The sequence below is a fragment of the Spermophilus citellus genome (genome assembly GCF_964194105.1).
Source record: "Spermophilus citellus genome assembly, chromosome: 2".
Classification (NCBI taxonomy): domain Eukaryota; kingdom Metazoa; phylum Chordata; class Mammalia; order Rodentia; family Sciuridae; genus Spermophilus; species Spermophilus citellus.
The window spans coordinates 249,877,524-249,893,587 of record NC_138183.1 but is presented as its reverse complement, the minus strand read 5'-3'; the positions used below and the strand labels follow the sequence as shown (position 1 = coordinate 249,893,587).

General features: G+C 57.8%; 1 protein-coding gene across 12 annotated transcripts in view; it reads left to right on the top strand.

The window, feature by feature from the left end:
• Positions 1-16,064, top strand: part of NRXN2 (neurexin 2) — a 95,358-nt gene that overhangs the window by 8,571 nt on the left and 70,723 nt on the right. For 5 of the 12 annotated variants that reach the window (XM_081261053.1, XM_081261051.1, XM_081261052.1 and 2 more), the window contains exon 1: positions 15,023-15,316. In XM_081261053.1, the coding sequence (XP_081117179.1) occupies positions 15,143-15,316 (174 nt within the window). In that variant the 5' untranslated portion in view covers positions 15,023-15,142. Of the gene's footprint in view, positions 1-3,830; positions 3,849-8,515; positions 8,546-10,712; positions 10,785-14,951; positions 15,317-16,064 lie in introns of those variants that run through there. The other 7 variants (XM_081261050.1, XM_081261057.1, XM_081261049.1 and 4 more) reach the window with 4 other exon arrangements.

Here is a 16,064-nt window from a genome sequence, read left to right as displayed (position 1 = left end):
AGCACCCCGTGAATGCCAGGCGAACGTGCTACCGCTTGAGCCACATCCCCAGCCCCTCCCCATCCCTTTTTATTTTGAGATAGGGTCTCACTAAATTGCTGAGTCTGCCCTTGAACTTGCTATCCTTCTGTCTCAGCCTCCTGATTAGCTGGGATTACAGACATGTACCACCACACCGGGCTTGCTTCTACTTTTGGAGGTGTGTTTTCCTCATCTCTAAGAGGGACTTCTAGTAATATGCACTTCCATGAGCTGGGTAGAAGAAACAGTACCTGCCAAGAGCCAGGCACACTTCAGGGCTCTGCACATGAGAAATCTTATTTTATTATTCACTCAACAAACACAGAAATGCCTTTCTCTGAGCCAGGAACTGTGCAAGCAGCTGTAGATAGAGATGAAAGAAACATTGTCCTGTGGGTATTTTCACAGTCCAGTCAGGACGCAGACACGAAACACAATTGCAATATAGCCTCGATAAGTGCAACAATAATGGAATGTACACGTCTGGAGCTGGCACAGAAGAGGGTGACTGGCTGCTCTCCTGTGTTCGGAACACACAGATGCGTGTTGATTCAAGGAAGAGTCGACCTTCTCAGGCAGCTGTGGGAGGGAAGAGCATTTCAAGCCCAGGAAACAGGACGTGGGGAAACATGTCTATTAGGCAGGTGGGGGTGGCGCTTGCCTGCAGACCCCGCTACTCGGGAGGCTGAAGCAGGAGGATTGTGGGTTTGAGGCCAGCCTGGGCAACTACGTAAGACCCTCACTGAAAGCAAGAAAGCCTGTGCCTGTGAGGAAAGTGGGGAGAAACACGGTGTGGCCAGAGCCTGGGTTGGTGCAGGAAAGGAGCCCGGGGGGCACATTCAGGCTTTGAAGGGACTTTCTACCAAGACTAGACCGTTATCTGGTGAAGTCCAATGAGAAGCCGGCTGTGAAGAGTTTTTAGCAGGGTTGTGACATGGTGGGACCACTGTGGCCGTGTGGAGGGTGTGAACTGCAAGGTGAAAAGACTGGTTGAAGGGGAATCATCTCAGAGGCTCATTAATGTTCCCAGGAGAAGAGCAGATAAAGAGCTGGCCTGGGGGCTGTGCCGGGGCTGCAGGGTTTCAGAAGGTGGAACCCCCAAGTCCTGATGATCAGTCTGGAGAAAGAGCGGGGCTGTTTCCTGGGTGCCTCGGGGGATCAGGGCATGGAGGCAGGAGGAGAGGGGGAGGGTTCTGAGGTCTGTGAGACACTCAGGGAGCCGCCCGAAGGCAGATGGGTGCGAGGGCTGAGAGCACAGAAGAAAGGCTTGACCCAGAGCCTCATCAAGTCTGAGTGTGTGTGTCGATCACTGCGGGCGTTAGTAAGATGTGTCTGGTCCCTGTGCTGAGAGAGCGTGGTGGGGACAGGAAGGGGGACCAACCAGGAAAAAGCTGTTGCAGACAACCAGCCATGAGGGGCAGCTACCCCCGGGACTGCCATGGAGAGCTGCCGCTGGGTAGCCTCCTCTTTTGTAGAGAGGAGACGGATGAGCCACAAGCTCATCAGGAGTGTGGTGAGGCTGTTATGGAAAGTCCCACGTGAGGGTCGTGAGGGTCGGTCGGTGGGCGCCTGGCTCGTGGTTACCTGATCTCTCTGAAGCCTGGCAGGGTGAGGCTCACCGTGGGAGTTCAAGGAGAGTTGGTTGGAGGCAGGACAAAACATGGCACGGATGCTTGGTTTGGGGCTGGGGTCATGAGCATGGCCTCGGTGGTAGAGTTTAGAGGCCACAGAGCTGTGGAGGCAACGGGTGGGGATGTGGGACGGTCACTCAGAAAGGCTTGGGGCTGCAGACTCCCCTTGGGAGTCCCTCAGCCACCAAAATGAGCTGTCCCCAAGGAGAGCGGGAAGAAGCAGGAGAATGAGGACAGGGGACAGAGCCTGGCACAGCGAGCTAGGAGAGAAGGTCTCTCAGTGCTGACGGTGGGGGCCAGGAGAAACCAAGCTGCCTGGTTTCAGCTTCCTGAGCATGGCATGTCACGTTTCTGGCAGGTGGAAATACCTTTTGAAAGATCTGCCATGGTGGATTATCTAGATACCTGCCCACCTCCTTGTTTGCCCAGGTGCTGGTGAGCTGGTTGTGCTGACTGGACGGGGCCGTAGCAGCTGAGAGCGGAGAAGCCCTATGCAGCAGTCCTCAAGGGGCCCCGGGGTTTCCTGAGGGTCCCCTTCACCAGCCAGCTCTCCCCATAAATGTGATGTGGCTGTGTATTTAAGAAAATCATTATATACAGAGCATCCGAGGATGTAGGTGTCAGGCAAAGAAGCTCTTTGTCATATAGAAATGTGTTTGTGGCATGCTGAGGCTTGTGTGTGTCCGTGTGTGAAATGGGTGAGAGACAGGGAGAGACATTGGGATAGAAAGGGAGTGGCGTTCATCCCAGGGTGTGTGTCGCAGTCAACTGGAGGGAGTGTGGAGTGGCGGTGGGTGGATGCAGCCCAGTTATGTATTAGATTGCTGTGCAGGTATTGATATTTGCATTCGGCTTCGTGTGTGTGTGTGTGTGTGTGTGTGTGTGTGTTGTGGGCGTGGTATTAGAAGGATAAACAACACTGTTTGTTTTTGTGATACAGCTGCCCCCCTCAGAGGGCATGAGCAAATAGCACAAAATGGGCTTAGAGGTGGGAGGAGATTATGTGTGCGTGTGCGTGCCTGCATGGGTGTGCACGTGTGTGCACCTACACTGTGTGTCTCCGTGACTGCCCTGGGGCCTTCGTGCGTGTGCATCTTTCCCCGTGGGTTGTGTTTGCAGGTTCTGCTGTTTCTCTCCTCTGCCTTTTGCTCTCTCTGGGGGCTCCCAGGAGGTGGGCAGGTAGCAGTGTCAGGAGTCGGGGTGCCTGGGTCCCCTTCCAAAGCAGGCTGGGCGTGGTCTGCTTGAGGAGCTGCTTCCATCCTCCCTCCCACCTTCTCTTTACCCATCTGATGCACCTCAGGCCAGGCCAGGTCGGTGGGGGGGGGGGCAGTGTGGCCCACTTGACCTCCGACCCCTGAGGTGGCCATGCCGCCTGGGTCTGCCTCCTGCTGTTGGGAAGGCATTTGTGCTAACAGTGGAGCCAGAGCCAGAGCCAGAGCCAGAGGGGTCTCGGAAACTGCAGCCCGGCCTCTCGGCCTCTCGTCTGCAGGAGGGAGGAGGGGCCTGGAGAGGTTGAGTGACAGGATGGAGGTCACATGGCACTTTGGGGCAGAGCTGGTTCCTGACCATGGACTGTCGCCTTTTTTCCCCTGGGCTCTGGGGGGCTGTGGGGTGGTTGGATTCTTGTGTGAAAAGCCTTCAGGTGTGAGTAGCGTGAGAGCTGAATGTGTCACTGGATTGCTAAGTGCTTATGTGTGTCAGTGTGTCACCGAGCGTGAGTGTGTCTCGGGCAAACCCAGCGAGACGGTTACTGGTGTGAGCGTATCCCCATCTGTCTCTGAGAAGCAGTGGAGGGTGGGGAGGAGCCTGCCTTCGGGAAGAAGCCCGCTGCTGCTCCTGCCCAGCCTCCCACCCTCCATGTGACCTTGAGTGGCCACTGCCCTGGCCTGGGCCTCGGTTTCCTGAAATGCAGCACAAGGGTTGGGTGTGAGGCATGTGGGGGCTCCCGACCCTCCTGGACTGGCTGACTCTGTGTGTGATGGACTCGGAGGGCGGCTCTGCCCCTGCCCCATCCCCAGACCTTCTGGGTTGGGCGGCCTGTGTCGGGACCTGGGTGGGCTTCAGGACCTGGGCCCCTGGCTGCCCTGGGAGCTGCTGTTGGTGGTGTGTCCTGCGTGCTAACAGCCCTCCTTTTTCTTCTCTCTCTGCCTCCCGCTTCTTGAACCTGGCTGGCTGTAGAGGAGCACCCTATGGAAGGTGAGTGAAGCCTCTCGGTCACTGGGGTAGCACATCTGTCACCATGGGGGTCCCATGTGAAGGGGTGTCGTCGGTCACTCAAGGGCTCCCTCCCCTGCCTGTGCTTGGGCCCCTTGGAGGAAGGCTGTCTGGGTTCTCCCTTCTGCCTGGGCTCCACTTCTGCTGGTGGGGGGCTGCCAGGTAGCCTCAGGCCCTTCCCTGGCCCGTGTCACTTCATTCTGACCACTGGCCTTTCTTCTTCCTTGCAGGAAAGGGAAAGGGATCTTTGGGAAGAGCTGGACACGGGGGTGGAGGGCTGTGGATCAGAAGTGTGCGGGGTGGGTATCCTGCTTGCCCTGCCCAGCTCAGGAAGCACAGAAAGGCCTTGCCACCAGGGATGGGGTGACGGAGCCGCCTCTGCCCCGGAAGCCCTTGCGTGGGAGAATCCACCCCTCTGCTGCACAGCTCAGGAGGCCAGAGTGTGGTCGGTCGAGACTGCAGGCTGGGCGGGGGCCTGCCACTGGTCAGGGCATGTGGGTAGGGGCAGTTCCTCTGCTCCGATAAACCCCGATCGCCACTGGGAGGTGAGGACAGGGGCCCCCTCATCCTACCAGTCCCAGGGCAAGGGTGGCGCAGGCTCCTCCCTGGGTCTGTGTCCGTTCTTTCCCTGCCTTCTTCTATTTGACCATCTTTCTCTCTGCTTTTTCGTCTTTATCTCTTTCTCCAGGGCCCGTCCCTGGACTTCTCTCTGTGTCTGTCCTTCCCACAGCTCTTTCCAGGTTTCTATCTTTCTCTCAACCTTTCCTTCTAGCTTTGGTTTCTCTCTGTTTCTTTTCCTCTTTGGGGTGGACTCAGATCAGGGAGCGGGAAGGCAGTGTTGAGTGGTCTGGGCCTGAGGGCTGGGCTGCAGGGGAGTCATGTGGACCACTGGGGAGGGCAGCAGGGGGGTGCAAGGTGAGGCCACCTCCCAGTCCCACCCTGCTCCACACTCTCCTGTCCTGGGAAAGCAGGAGTGGGGGGATGTGCCAAAATCGCTGGACCCGGACCCTGTGGGAGGAGCAGGGCAACTGCCAGGATGCGAGTTCCTGGGAAGGAAGGTGGTCAGGCCCTTGGCTTGGGTGTGAGTGGCATCCATTTGTCCTCGTGCTGCCTACGGTTTGGCTTGTCTCTCCTGGTGTCTCGTCTTCTCGGGGCTCCTTAGGTTGTCTGGTCGCAGCAGCAGGCACCTGTGTGTGCACATTCATACAACTCTGCTGGTCAATGTGCCCTTGGGCGTCTCTGCACGTCTGTGAACGTGTGCCCGTGTGCATGTGGCACAGTTGTGTCCTTGTGTGAGCATGCTGCACACCCACACGTTGCATCTTTGTGCTGTGGCCCGCATCTTTCTGTGCCTGTTGGAGCATCCATGGCTCTGTGGTCCCCATCCGTGTCCGCATCTGTGTGTCAGTGTTTACTCTGTGTGCTCTGTGTGTATGTGTGTGTGTGAGAGAGTCCGCGTGTCTGGGTGGACGCAGCCTTCTGAGGGCTGGAGATAAGATTTAGTGCTGATGTGACTTTTACTTGCTCTTGATGTCATGTCTGCTCCGGAACAAAGGGAGAGATGGAGGGAGGAAGAGAGAAGAAAGCAGGGAGGAAGGTCGGAGCCGAGAGCCAGGGAGAGCGGGCGGCTAAGTGAGGAGGTGAGATGAGGGCTTGTGGAGGGAGAGGCAGAGGAGAGGGACCTGGATGGAGTGGAGGGCTGCTCAGAAGTGGCCCGGAGATGGGGGCAGAGGAAAGGGAATATTTAGGTAGGGGCCAGAAGGAAGCTGGGCTTGTGGACAGCGGGAGTGAGGCCTGCGGTGACACCTAGACATTTCCTTGGGGTGCCTGTAAGTCTGCTGGTTTAGGTGTGGTACTGTTGGGGCCGCGTGCCAGGGCCGTGCAGGTGTGTAGGGGAGGCTGCGTGTGTGAGGGTTTGCGCATGCGCACCCGGGAGTGTGGCCTCTGTGTTCTCTGCTACGTTTGTGCCTGCTCGTGTGTCCTGATCTTGCCCTGTGGCCATCTTTCTCTTGATGGCCGTCCACTCAGGGGTGTGTTGGGGGAATCAGGGTGAGATTGAAAGTAGGGAGGGGGTTGGGCAGGTTGGTGGTAGTTCCCAGGGGCAAGCTGGGGACCTCCTCTGCGACACTGCACTCTGGACCCTGCAGCCCCCCTTTGTGGCTCTCAGGGGTCCTCTGTGCCCCTGCCTCTTCTTCATCCCTCCATGCTGCGACACTGTGCCTGGAGGCCTATCTTCCTTCAGGAGCCAGGCGTCCTGCTCCGCAGCCCCCACCAGCCTCCTCTCTCCTCCTAGCCTCTTGCAGCAGGGAGAGGAGACCCAGAAGCAGCCAGATAGTGCCCTAGGAAGAGACCTAGGGCAATGCCATCCATCACTGCTGGCCTCTTCTCCAGCGGTGGAGGAGGAGCTGATGCTACAGGTGGACATGGGCAGGAGAATACCCTGGTGGAGCCCCGGGGCCAGCAGGAGAGAGCAGATGCAGATGGGTGGGGGAGGAGACAGACTTTAGGGAGGGAACCCTCGGGCCAGCTGGGGCTGAGCCAGGGGTAGACGGGAAGGGAACCAGGGAACCGGCCTCCCCTCACCAAGATGGCTGGCTCTGTCACGCCTGAGGGAGCCGAGCAGCTGGTTGCCGTGGTGACAGAGGGAGAGTGCCGCATGCTAATGAGGCTGGCAAGGAGCTGGGCAGCGGAAGGGTCTTGGAGGGGAGAGACCCCGCTCCCCCCAGCAGTAGTCAGGCCTGTAGGGGGCAGAGGGTGGGTTTCCAGGGCCCCTGGCCCCTGGATGGGGTTGGGCAGAAGCCTGGAGTTCCAAGAGTGGGACCAGGGGTGAGGCTGCTGTTGACGGAGAGGGAGAAGGGTTCAGAGCCAGGGACCTGGATTTAGGGGGTTTGGAAGAAGGTGCTGGTACTTCTTGGGGACAGAGTCAGTGGCAGGGTAGGGGGTCTTCAGAGCAAGGAATAAGACAGTCCAAATCCTGGGGTCCCCACCTGTGCTATGGATGTAACCTGTGTCCCCCCTGCCAAGAGCTGTTTTGTCCTCAGGCCACCCCCAGCAGCTGTGGCCTCCTCCCCCAGCTGGCTTCACACCACAGGGAATAAATGAGCACCACCCCAGAGAGGTGGGGAAGAGGCAGCCCAAACCATGCAGGGTTGGCCAAGTCTGTGGTCCTGCTGCGCCCCTCCTGGTCTCCTGGACCCCAGGGTACTGGTCCTCAGCTCTGCCCCAGAGACACCTGTAGCCCTGTGGCCTAGATGTGTCCATCCTGGCCCGTTTTGTAAGGTGCACATCTCATTGCCATAGCAGCTGGGGTGACTTCTTGGGGTGACAGGGGAGCTGCAGGCTGTTCCCTCCCCCACTCTCTTGACCAGACCCCACTGCTGGGAGGCAGGGTTGGGAAGGAGCTGAGGTTTGGTGGGCTGGCTGGTCATCTCAGGAAGCCATGGGGCCTGGTTCTGACAGCCTGTCCAGGGCCTGGGGTCCTGGTCCAGCGGGTTGGGTTCTCGACACTCTGCCTGAGGAGGGTTCCTGGGGTGGGGCTGGTAGAGCTCTTCCAAGGAGCCACGGTCATCCTGGTGGAAATCCTAGTTATCTTGCTCAGTCCATTTTCAAAATTCAGCTTTTGGATTATCTCAGAGAGGCCCTGGCCAGAGACGGGGATCCGTGGAGTAATTTAGGAAAGAGGTGCTTTGACCTCTCAGAGGGCTGGGCCTCCTGCCCAGGGGCTTGGTGTCCTCTTGGGACCTTGCTGCCTAAGAGTTCGGCCTGTCTCCCAGGCCTTCCTGTGGAAGAATCCATACCTCCCCTCTTTGCTCCAGGGTTTTCCCAGACTCAACCTCTTTCTGCTCTAACCTTGTCCTCTGAGCTCTAGTTTCCTCTTAGAACCCAGGTGTGGGTTCTAAGCAATGGATGGGAGGGAGGGAGGGTTAGGCCTGGTGACAAGTCTCTGCAAACCCCGCTTGGGTGGGAGATTCCTTTAGGCCAAGCTTCCTCCTACCCACCGCCTTTCCCCCTTCTCTGCCAAGGTCACAGGGGTCGTGGGGATGGGTCCATGTGTGAGGGGGGTGGAGGCCCCCTTGCCCGCTCAATCCCACGCTAACAGGACACTCTCTCTCTCTCCAGGTGGCTTTGATTTTTGTGTCGTGTTTTATTTTCTCTTCCATCTGAATCGTTTTTCTCGTTGACCGTTTTTTTTTCTCTCCGCCTCCCGGAAGAAAAAAAAAAAGAAAAAAAGAAAAAGGAAAAAGCAGTCCTCCCAGCCTCATGCTTCTCCTCCTTTTCCTTTTTTTTTTCCGGCAAGAAGAAAAAAAAAGAAACCAAAATCCCCCCCCCCCCGCCCCCCGCAGCGCCCCTGCCCCCCCTGGCTCACCGCTCACCCTCCCTCACGCCCCTCTCTCTCTTTCTCTCTCCCCCTCCTGCCCTTCCCCTCTGTCTCCGCATCGGGCCCCTTCCCTCAGCTTCTGGGCTGGGGGCTCTGTCCCGATGTCTGTCACAAGTTAAAAAGGGGTTTTTAAATTGTGGCAGCAAAAGCTTTTTTCCTCCCTTCTCTCTGGCTGATTTTGATGACTCGTGTTTTCTTTGTTTCTTTCCCCTTCCCTTTCTTTTTTTCTTCTTTTTTTTCTTTCTTTCTTTCTCTCCTTCCCCTTTCCAAGGTCCGGCTCACCTGACGTTAAACAGCGAAGGTATGGTCTGAAGTTTTGGTTTGGTTTGGATTGGATTGGATGACCCCCAACCTGCGCCTGGATTTTTCTGTTTTTCTTCCTTCCCCTCCCTCCTCCACCTGTCCTGCCTCCTTCCTTCCTTTCCTATCCGCTCCTCTGCCATTTCTCTGTGTTATTGGGGGGTGCGGGTGGGGGCGGGGCGATCCCCGTCTGTGTGCTCCCCTCTCCGCCTGCCCGACTCCTCCATGCACCCTCATCCCACCTTGGTTTCTGACATCAAGAGATGTTTGAACTCCTGCCGTTGTCTCCAGTCCCTCTTTGCGTTTTCCTGGTAGTGTATCTCGCTTGTTTTCTTTCTCATGGTGCTGTTTTATTTCCTTCCACTCATTCTGATCATCCTTTCTTTTCTATGAACCCAAGTAAACAGAGAAGGGCCTGGGCTGCGGACAGAGGTGTGCAGCCATGTCCCATGTTCCTCTTCCCCTGCTGCTGCTGCGGGAGGCCCCTGTCTCCAGAATGGGGAGGAAGGGGGGGGCTGGAGGTGTAGGACCCCTGTCTTCCACAGTGTCCCATGTCCACCTTCCCCTCCTGCCTTTTGAATGGCTCGTGACCCTATTGGACGCATGAGAACCTTGAGGACCAGAGATAAATTTGACTTGCTAGTGATTGCATAGCCCCAGTTGGTAGGACGCTGGGACTCGTCATTTAATTTGGGCCTCCCTTCAGCCAAATCCCTGCCCCCTTTCAAAGCCCTGGTGTCAAGAAAACCTGGGGACAGAACCTAGGAGTCCTGACTGGTGCCTTCCATCTCTGGCCTCCTCTGCCCTCCCTGTCATTGATTCTTTAAGAGCACAGGAATTTGACCTTCCAGGTGCTTGGGCATTGCCGTGCGCACCCAATGTAGCTCTCTTTTGAGGGTCATCCTTCGCAGGGACAGGGTGAAGTCCTTAACTGTGGGCAGGGGGACCCACAGAACCACACCTGGACTGCAGGGAGAGACTTCTGTAGATCTGAGATTGGGGATGGGTTTAGGTCTGGGTAGGTGGGGGCCTAGGCTCCTTGCAGGGATGGGGAACTATGGAAAGAAGTGTGGGGAGGCAGGAGGAGGTGCCCTGGCTGGCCCATGCACATTCTTCTTGCCTCTCAGTGCTTGTTTTTGGGGTGCTGGCTGTGGCTTACCTGGTTATCAGTGATCCCAGGAGGCCCTCCCCACCTCCAGAAAGTTCCGTAGCACAGATGCTAATACAGTTTGAGTTTTGGGGATTTGGGATTGGAGTCAGTTAGAGCCCAGATAGGAGTTGTCCTCCTTCATCCCTGGGACCGCCTTATCCTGAAGCCATCCTGTAGTTCTGGCAATAGGGTGGGTGCCAGGGAGCTGGGCACTGGGGGCATGTTCTCTGATAGAGCTGGGTGAGAGCTTCAGGGGGTCTGGAGCCCAGACATGGCAACTGTGCCTTCAGTGGTGGTGAATAGGGTGGTGAGGAGTGAGAACTGACCCCTGAGGGAGGCTGCCCACAGCTGTGGTGAGCTCTGCCCAGCCAGGCCCTGCCTTGGTGGGCACAGCCCTTCCGTGGGCACAGTGCAGGGAGGATGAGTCAACAGGAACTATGGGAAGCCCCTCCCCCCAGGAAATCCTTGGGGAGCCCCAGGGTTTAACTCTTGTCACTGCGGGGACTCAGGTCAATGTAGGTGGCCAGTGAGAGGGTAGGTACAGCAGTGTGAACTGGGGAGGCTTTTGGAGCAGGACTGCCTGTGTCTGGAGATGACGACTGTGAACTCTGAGCCAGCAAAAGGGACGTGAGCAGAGATGCCCTGTGGGGAGGAGCGTGAGCCTAGGGGAGGCGCAGTGGCCAGGGACCAGCCAGAGGTGGGAAACCAGAGCTCAGGGCCTCTGGGGATGGGCTGGTCTGTTTGCTCCTTCCTCTGCTCCTCTGCCCAGACTCCCTACCCCTGGGCGAAGACTAGAAACCGGTGGTCATGAGTCTAATGGGGTCTATGGAGAGAGTGGTTCTTGGTTTGTCAACCGGCTCCTTCCCGAGAGGTCCTGGAGACAAGCTAGTCCCCAGAGAAGACCCCTGGTGCATGCAAGTAGCACCTTTGCCCTGAACAGGGCCCTGTGTCACTCAGGGTTGGGGTGGGCCTGGCTGGGATGCCCCCTGCGCCTGACCCCCCAATTCTGCTTCTCCAGTAGGGTCCTTACTGTTCTCCGAGGGGGGGGCCGGGAGAGGAGGAGCCGGAGATGTGCACCAGCCTACCAAAGGTCAGTGACCCCACCGTCTCCAGGGAGCCCAGTCCTCACCCACTGAAAACTAACTATACTTTTAGGAGAGCCGAGTTGGCACAGGTGCCCTGCTGGGTACCCAGGAGGCCTTCCCTGGGCCTGTACTGCAATGCCAGTCCTGAGGCCCCTGCCCTGGGGCAGAGGGCCCAACCTCCATTTCTTTCTCACAGCCTGTTGTCCTGATGGCTTTCTAGAACACAAATGTCCTTTTCTATGGCAGTTGTCAGGCCTGTCCCTAGAAAATCTCTGTTTCTCTGGGAGCACGGCAACCCCCCATTTAACCATCAAATTCTGAAAACCTGCCCAGGGGGCTTCTGGGTGGGAGATGTGGCTGCTGTGATCTGTGTGTATCATGCACATGGCCTCAGAGGTCCCTCATGACTCTTGGTGGCAGGGATCGTTGCTTTCATTTTTTACAAATAGGGAAACTGACACTGGCCAAAGCCCCCAAGGCCAGCACTGGGCCCTTCTGCATCTTGGGGCTCTAAGATCTCAGCTCCTTTTTTTCCACGCTGTGGCTGCCTCTCTTAGGAGAATCTCTTTCCCAAGAAATTTACAGGCCAGTTTGACAGCCCTCAAGGAACTGTGGTGGGTCCAAAGCCTGGTGCTGTCACATCCCATCTGCATCCTTCAGTGTTCTTCTGTCTGCCTGGGTTCCCGCTTTCCCTGCCTGCCTCCAGCAACTTGCCGTCTCTTTCAGCCACTCACACCGAGTCTTCCTCAGCTCCCAGGCCAACCTGGACATCTCCCCGAGTACCCTTCATCTTCACCTCCGTTAGAGTGGGTCACACTGTCAACTGTCACTCCCACTGCACTGAGCTCGCAGAGGATTGGGGATTTTCATTTGTATCCCCTGACCCCAGCCCCCCAGGCTCTGCACAGTTCCCGCACATGCGTAGGCTGGAGCCCAGCGCACTGTTCTAAATGAGCGAATGGTCTCTGGCCCCAGGAGTCTCATTGACGTTCTAACAAGTAACTACAATACAGCGTGGTCCACGCAAAGAATAGAAAAGTGCAGACTTTGTTCAGAAGAATTAATTTATTCAGAGAGAAAGAGGGAGGGAGGGAGAGTGCGCACCTGCGCCTGCGCACATCCACAGAAGTTAGATCCCAGCACAAGAGTTGATCTGTGGGCTGGCTTACGTTTAGGAAGCGGCCCCTGTCTGTTCTTTCTAGATGCCCGCAGCAGCCTGTGTGGTGGGCTGATGATTAGCTCTCTTCCAGAGGAGAAAAGCTGGGCTTAGAGCTCTTGTATCTTGGCCAAGGTCACAAAGCTGGTGGCGGAGCCAGCACTAGCGCCCAGGTCTTCTTTCTCACATCACACTTCCTCCCCAGGGAGCCGTACAAGATGTTACTAGGCAGTAAGTGCCAAACGCGCAGAACAGACAGCTGTAGTGCTCCGGCGCAGGGAGGGGCGAGGGGCGCTGGAGACCTTCCCAGCGGAGGCCCTTGAGCTGGGCCCGGAAAAGAGGCGGCTGCTGCGTCCCCCATTTTCATGGCGCTTGGAAACCCAGGATCACAATAGCTAGTCTCTGGCCTTACTCAGATCCACTGGGGACACTTGTGGGACCACAGACTCCTCGGTGGAGAGAGGTTAACAAGTATCAGCTCTTACTGGCTCCCTGCACCCGGAGCTTGGGAGCTTTAATTGTCAGGTGCTGCTGGGAGTTGTAGTCCCGGCCGCGGTGCAGGAGATGGGGTGGAGCGCCCCCTGGCGCTTCAAGGGCTCAGATCCGGTTTGTGCTCTGCAGCGCACCCTCTGCTACCCTGCATCCTGACCTCAGGAGCATCACCCCACCATCCCTTGAGGTCCTGCCCCTCGGGCTCCCCAAGGTTCTCTCCCCTCTTAGTCCTCTGGTTTTCTCTACTGCATTTTCTTACCTCTCTCTGTCCCTCCGCTCTCCATACTTCCCTTGGCCGCTCCGGGTCTCTTCCCGTCTCTGGGCCTGCCTGACAGTCCTCTGGTATCTCCAGGGACTGGAGCCTATAGTAGGCAGAAGCTGCAGCGGAGTCAGTTTTGCCTTCTCTCCCGGGAGGCCTGGGGCCGAGCTGAGGAGTCGAGGAATGGCCTATTTCTCTGCTCTGTCTTGGCAGCCTGGTCCATCCAGCCCAGTCCTGCCTCTCTCCTTTTTTTCTGGCTTCTTTTGTTCTGTCCCAATCACTTTGTCCTGTGACCGCCTTGTTCTTTCTTTTCCTTCGGTCTGACTGGCTCTGTAATGGTATTTTCTTTGATTGTGGTGAAGGTGAGGGAGTGGGAGGGGAGGCCAGGCCTCTGGGCGGGCCTGACCAGTACTTGTGGCAAACCCAAGGTCAAACACATTCCCTTTTCTGGTCCTTGAGCCCCCCGGCTCTGCCACTATCTGAGCAGCAGGCTTGGTTACTATGGAAACAGTAAGGTCCCAGATAGCCTTGGCTTTCATTCCCTGGAGGTCCCTGTTCCCTTTCCTTGTTGGCCCTCTCCCTATCTCCCCTGCCTGTCCCCCAGGGCCTGTCCTTTTCTTTACCCATGGAGCTTTGCATCACCTCTGGTTCCCTTCCAGCCCTGAGCTTGTGTGTCTCCTCTGGTCCTCAATGGCCCATCTTTCTCCTCTCCGCACTGCCGCCCTCTACAACACCCTCCTGCCCCTTCTTGTCCTACTGGATCCTCACCATTGCCTCTGGTCTCCTAGGCAGACAGAGGGAGGGATTCAGGCTGTCCCAGTGTGTCCCATGCCCCTCCCCCAGCCTTGCTGCCCTGTGGCCTCAGGACACTGGGCCTTGCCAGCTGCAGTGAGGGCTGTGCCAGGCGCTGGGACAGCAGCTGGTGCCTTGGCATCCGGAGACAGTGAGGGCAGAGTCTGTGGGCAGGCTGCCCAGAGAGGGAGGCAGGCTGTGTGAGCAGGGCAGGGGCTCTGCTGGATCTGCACCCAGAGACCCTACAGCCACACATGGCGCTGCTGCTGAGCCATGGGAGGGCAGCTGCCTCCTGGTGGCCCTGCATACCCCCGGCATGGTGACTGTTCTTTCCTGGGCCTTGGGAATGTCTACTGAGAACCCCTGCACTCCAGTAGCTCAGTCTCTGCATAGACCCTTAGGACACAGCCCTGTTTGCTCCTCACCCACCTGGGAAGGTGGGATGAAGAAAAGGTGTCACCGTTGATTGGCAAGGAGACATAAGCCACTGTCTGAGTCCAGGGCCTCTGGTCTGTCCTCTACTCAGGTTCTCTTCCCTCTACTTGTGTTCTAGCTTGACCCCAACTTCCTGGTCCCAGAGTCAGTGACCTCTTGCTTGTCACCTACTTGCAGGGCACTAGCAATCCCTAAGGGCCTCTCAGAAGTTGCTGCTGCTTAAAAAGTGCCTGGGCTGGGTGCTATGTCCATGCACACCTTACAAGCACACAGGTGCACGCACACACCCCACACGTCCCCACGCGTGAAATCCCAGCCAAGCCTTGCAGTCCTGCGTCTGCTGCCTGCCTGGCCCACCCAGCATGTCCAGCCCTATAGGGCCCTTCAGAGGCTGTCCTCAGGTTGGAGTAGGATGCTGGGGGTGGAGTGAGAGCTGGCATGGTGGCCACCATGGGTGCTCTGCACAGTGCAGCTGCCTGGTGCATACCCCTGTCACCTGCATTGTCTTCCTGTTGTCTTACCCCTGTCCTTTCCCTTCCCACTATTTCCTGTCCTCCTGTCTGCTCAGTGCTGCACAGTAGGCTTACCAGCCCCATCCCAAATGGTAAGGCCTGAAACCATCCCTGGGCACTGAGAATGTCCGTCACCTGGGGAGGCAGGAAGGGGAGGTGGGCTGCATTCGGGGGACCCTTGGTGTCCCAGTCCTAGGGAGGAACCAGATAGAGCTTCTTGTCTCTGTCCGACATCTCTTTGCTAAGGAGGTGGCCGATGGGAGGGTTGATATTGGGAGATGGTGAGGACTGTCCGCTCTGCCTGGCCCTGTGGCAGCTTAATTGTCAGCTGTCAGTGTAAGAGCCACTTAGCAGCCTCTGGCTTTGGAAATGGACCTGGGGGGAAGTTGGTTTTTGACAGCAAAGATGGCCAGGCCCAGGGAGGAGGGTTGGGAAGCTGAGGAGGGGGAAGGGGCCTAGAGCTCAGAGGTGGGACTACAGGACTCCCGGTGCCCAGGACTGGAGTGTGGGTGGCTGGAGGGGAAGACGGAGCCTCTGGCAGAGCTGGCTTCACTCAGCCTTCTCCCCTTTTCCCAACCACTGCGTCCAGGCAAGGAGGAGTTTGTGGCGACCTTCAAAGGCAATGAGTTCTTCTGCTATGACCTGTCACACAACCCGATCCAGAGCAGCACTGACGAGATCACGCTGGCCTTCCGTACCCTGCAGCGCAATGGGCTGATGCTGCACACGGGCAAGTCGGCCGACTATGTCAACCTGTCCCTCAAGTCCGGGGCTGTCTGGCTGGTCATCAACCTAGGCTCAGGTGCCTTTGAGGCCCTTGTGGAACCCGTCAACGGCAAGTTCAACGACAACGCCTGGCACGACGTCAGGGTCACCCGAAACCTGCGCCAGGTAGGGGGAGCAAGAAGAAGGCCAGGGTCAGCTGCATCTGGGACAGAACACAGGTGGAGAGAAGGCTGCGAGGGTGTGGTGGGAGGGACCAGGACCGGGCAGGAAGGCGTGGTTCTGGAGAAGAGCAGGACTTGGGGCTGTGGGGGCCCAGATTGTGGCCATAGCTGTGTGGCAGGCTTCAGAGACTCAGCAGTAGGGAGTCCAGCTGAGGATCCTGGGCAGGGTCCTTAGGCCGGGGCGAGGGCTGGGCTCTGGTTGGTGGGAGCAGCTGGGGTCTCCAGGACTGGGGCTCAGGAGTCAGGTGATGGGCAGGAGGGCATGTCAGGAGACGAGGTGTGAGCTAGGCCTGACTGAGGGGCGGGGGCTCATGGGGCAGGGAGGGGTCCTCTGGGTGAGCAGGCTCTGACCTGGTGGAGCAAGTGTGTGACCCAGCTTTAGGCTGGGGCCGAGGCTTCCCTAGGGCAGAGCCAGAGCCAGAGCCAGAGGAGAGGGGGATGAGGCAGCCCGTGAGGGATGAGGGAACGGGACCTGCCCTTCCTCTCTTGCAAGGAACCAGGCTCTCCGAGCGGCCGTGCTGGCCTCTGTCTCTGGCTCCTGGTACTCGGAGGAGAGCCTTCCGGGTCAGCCCTGCTTACAGGACAGTGTGGGCAGGTGCCCTCGGCTTCTGTTCCCAGACTCACCCACAGGACAGGTGCTCTCAGGACCTGCCTTTTCATCTCTCACAGGGCCCGTGGTGACCGTTGCAGGT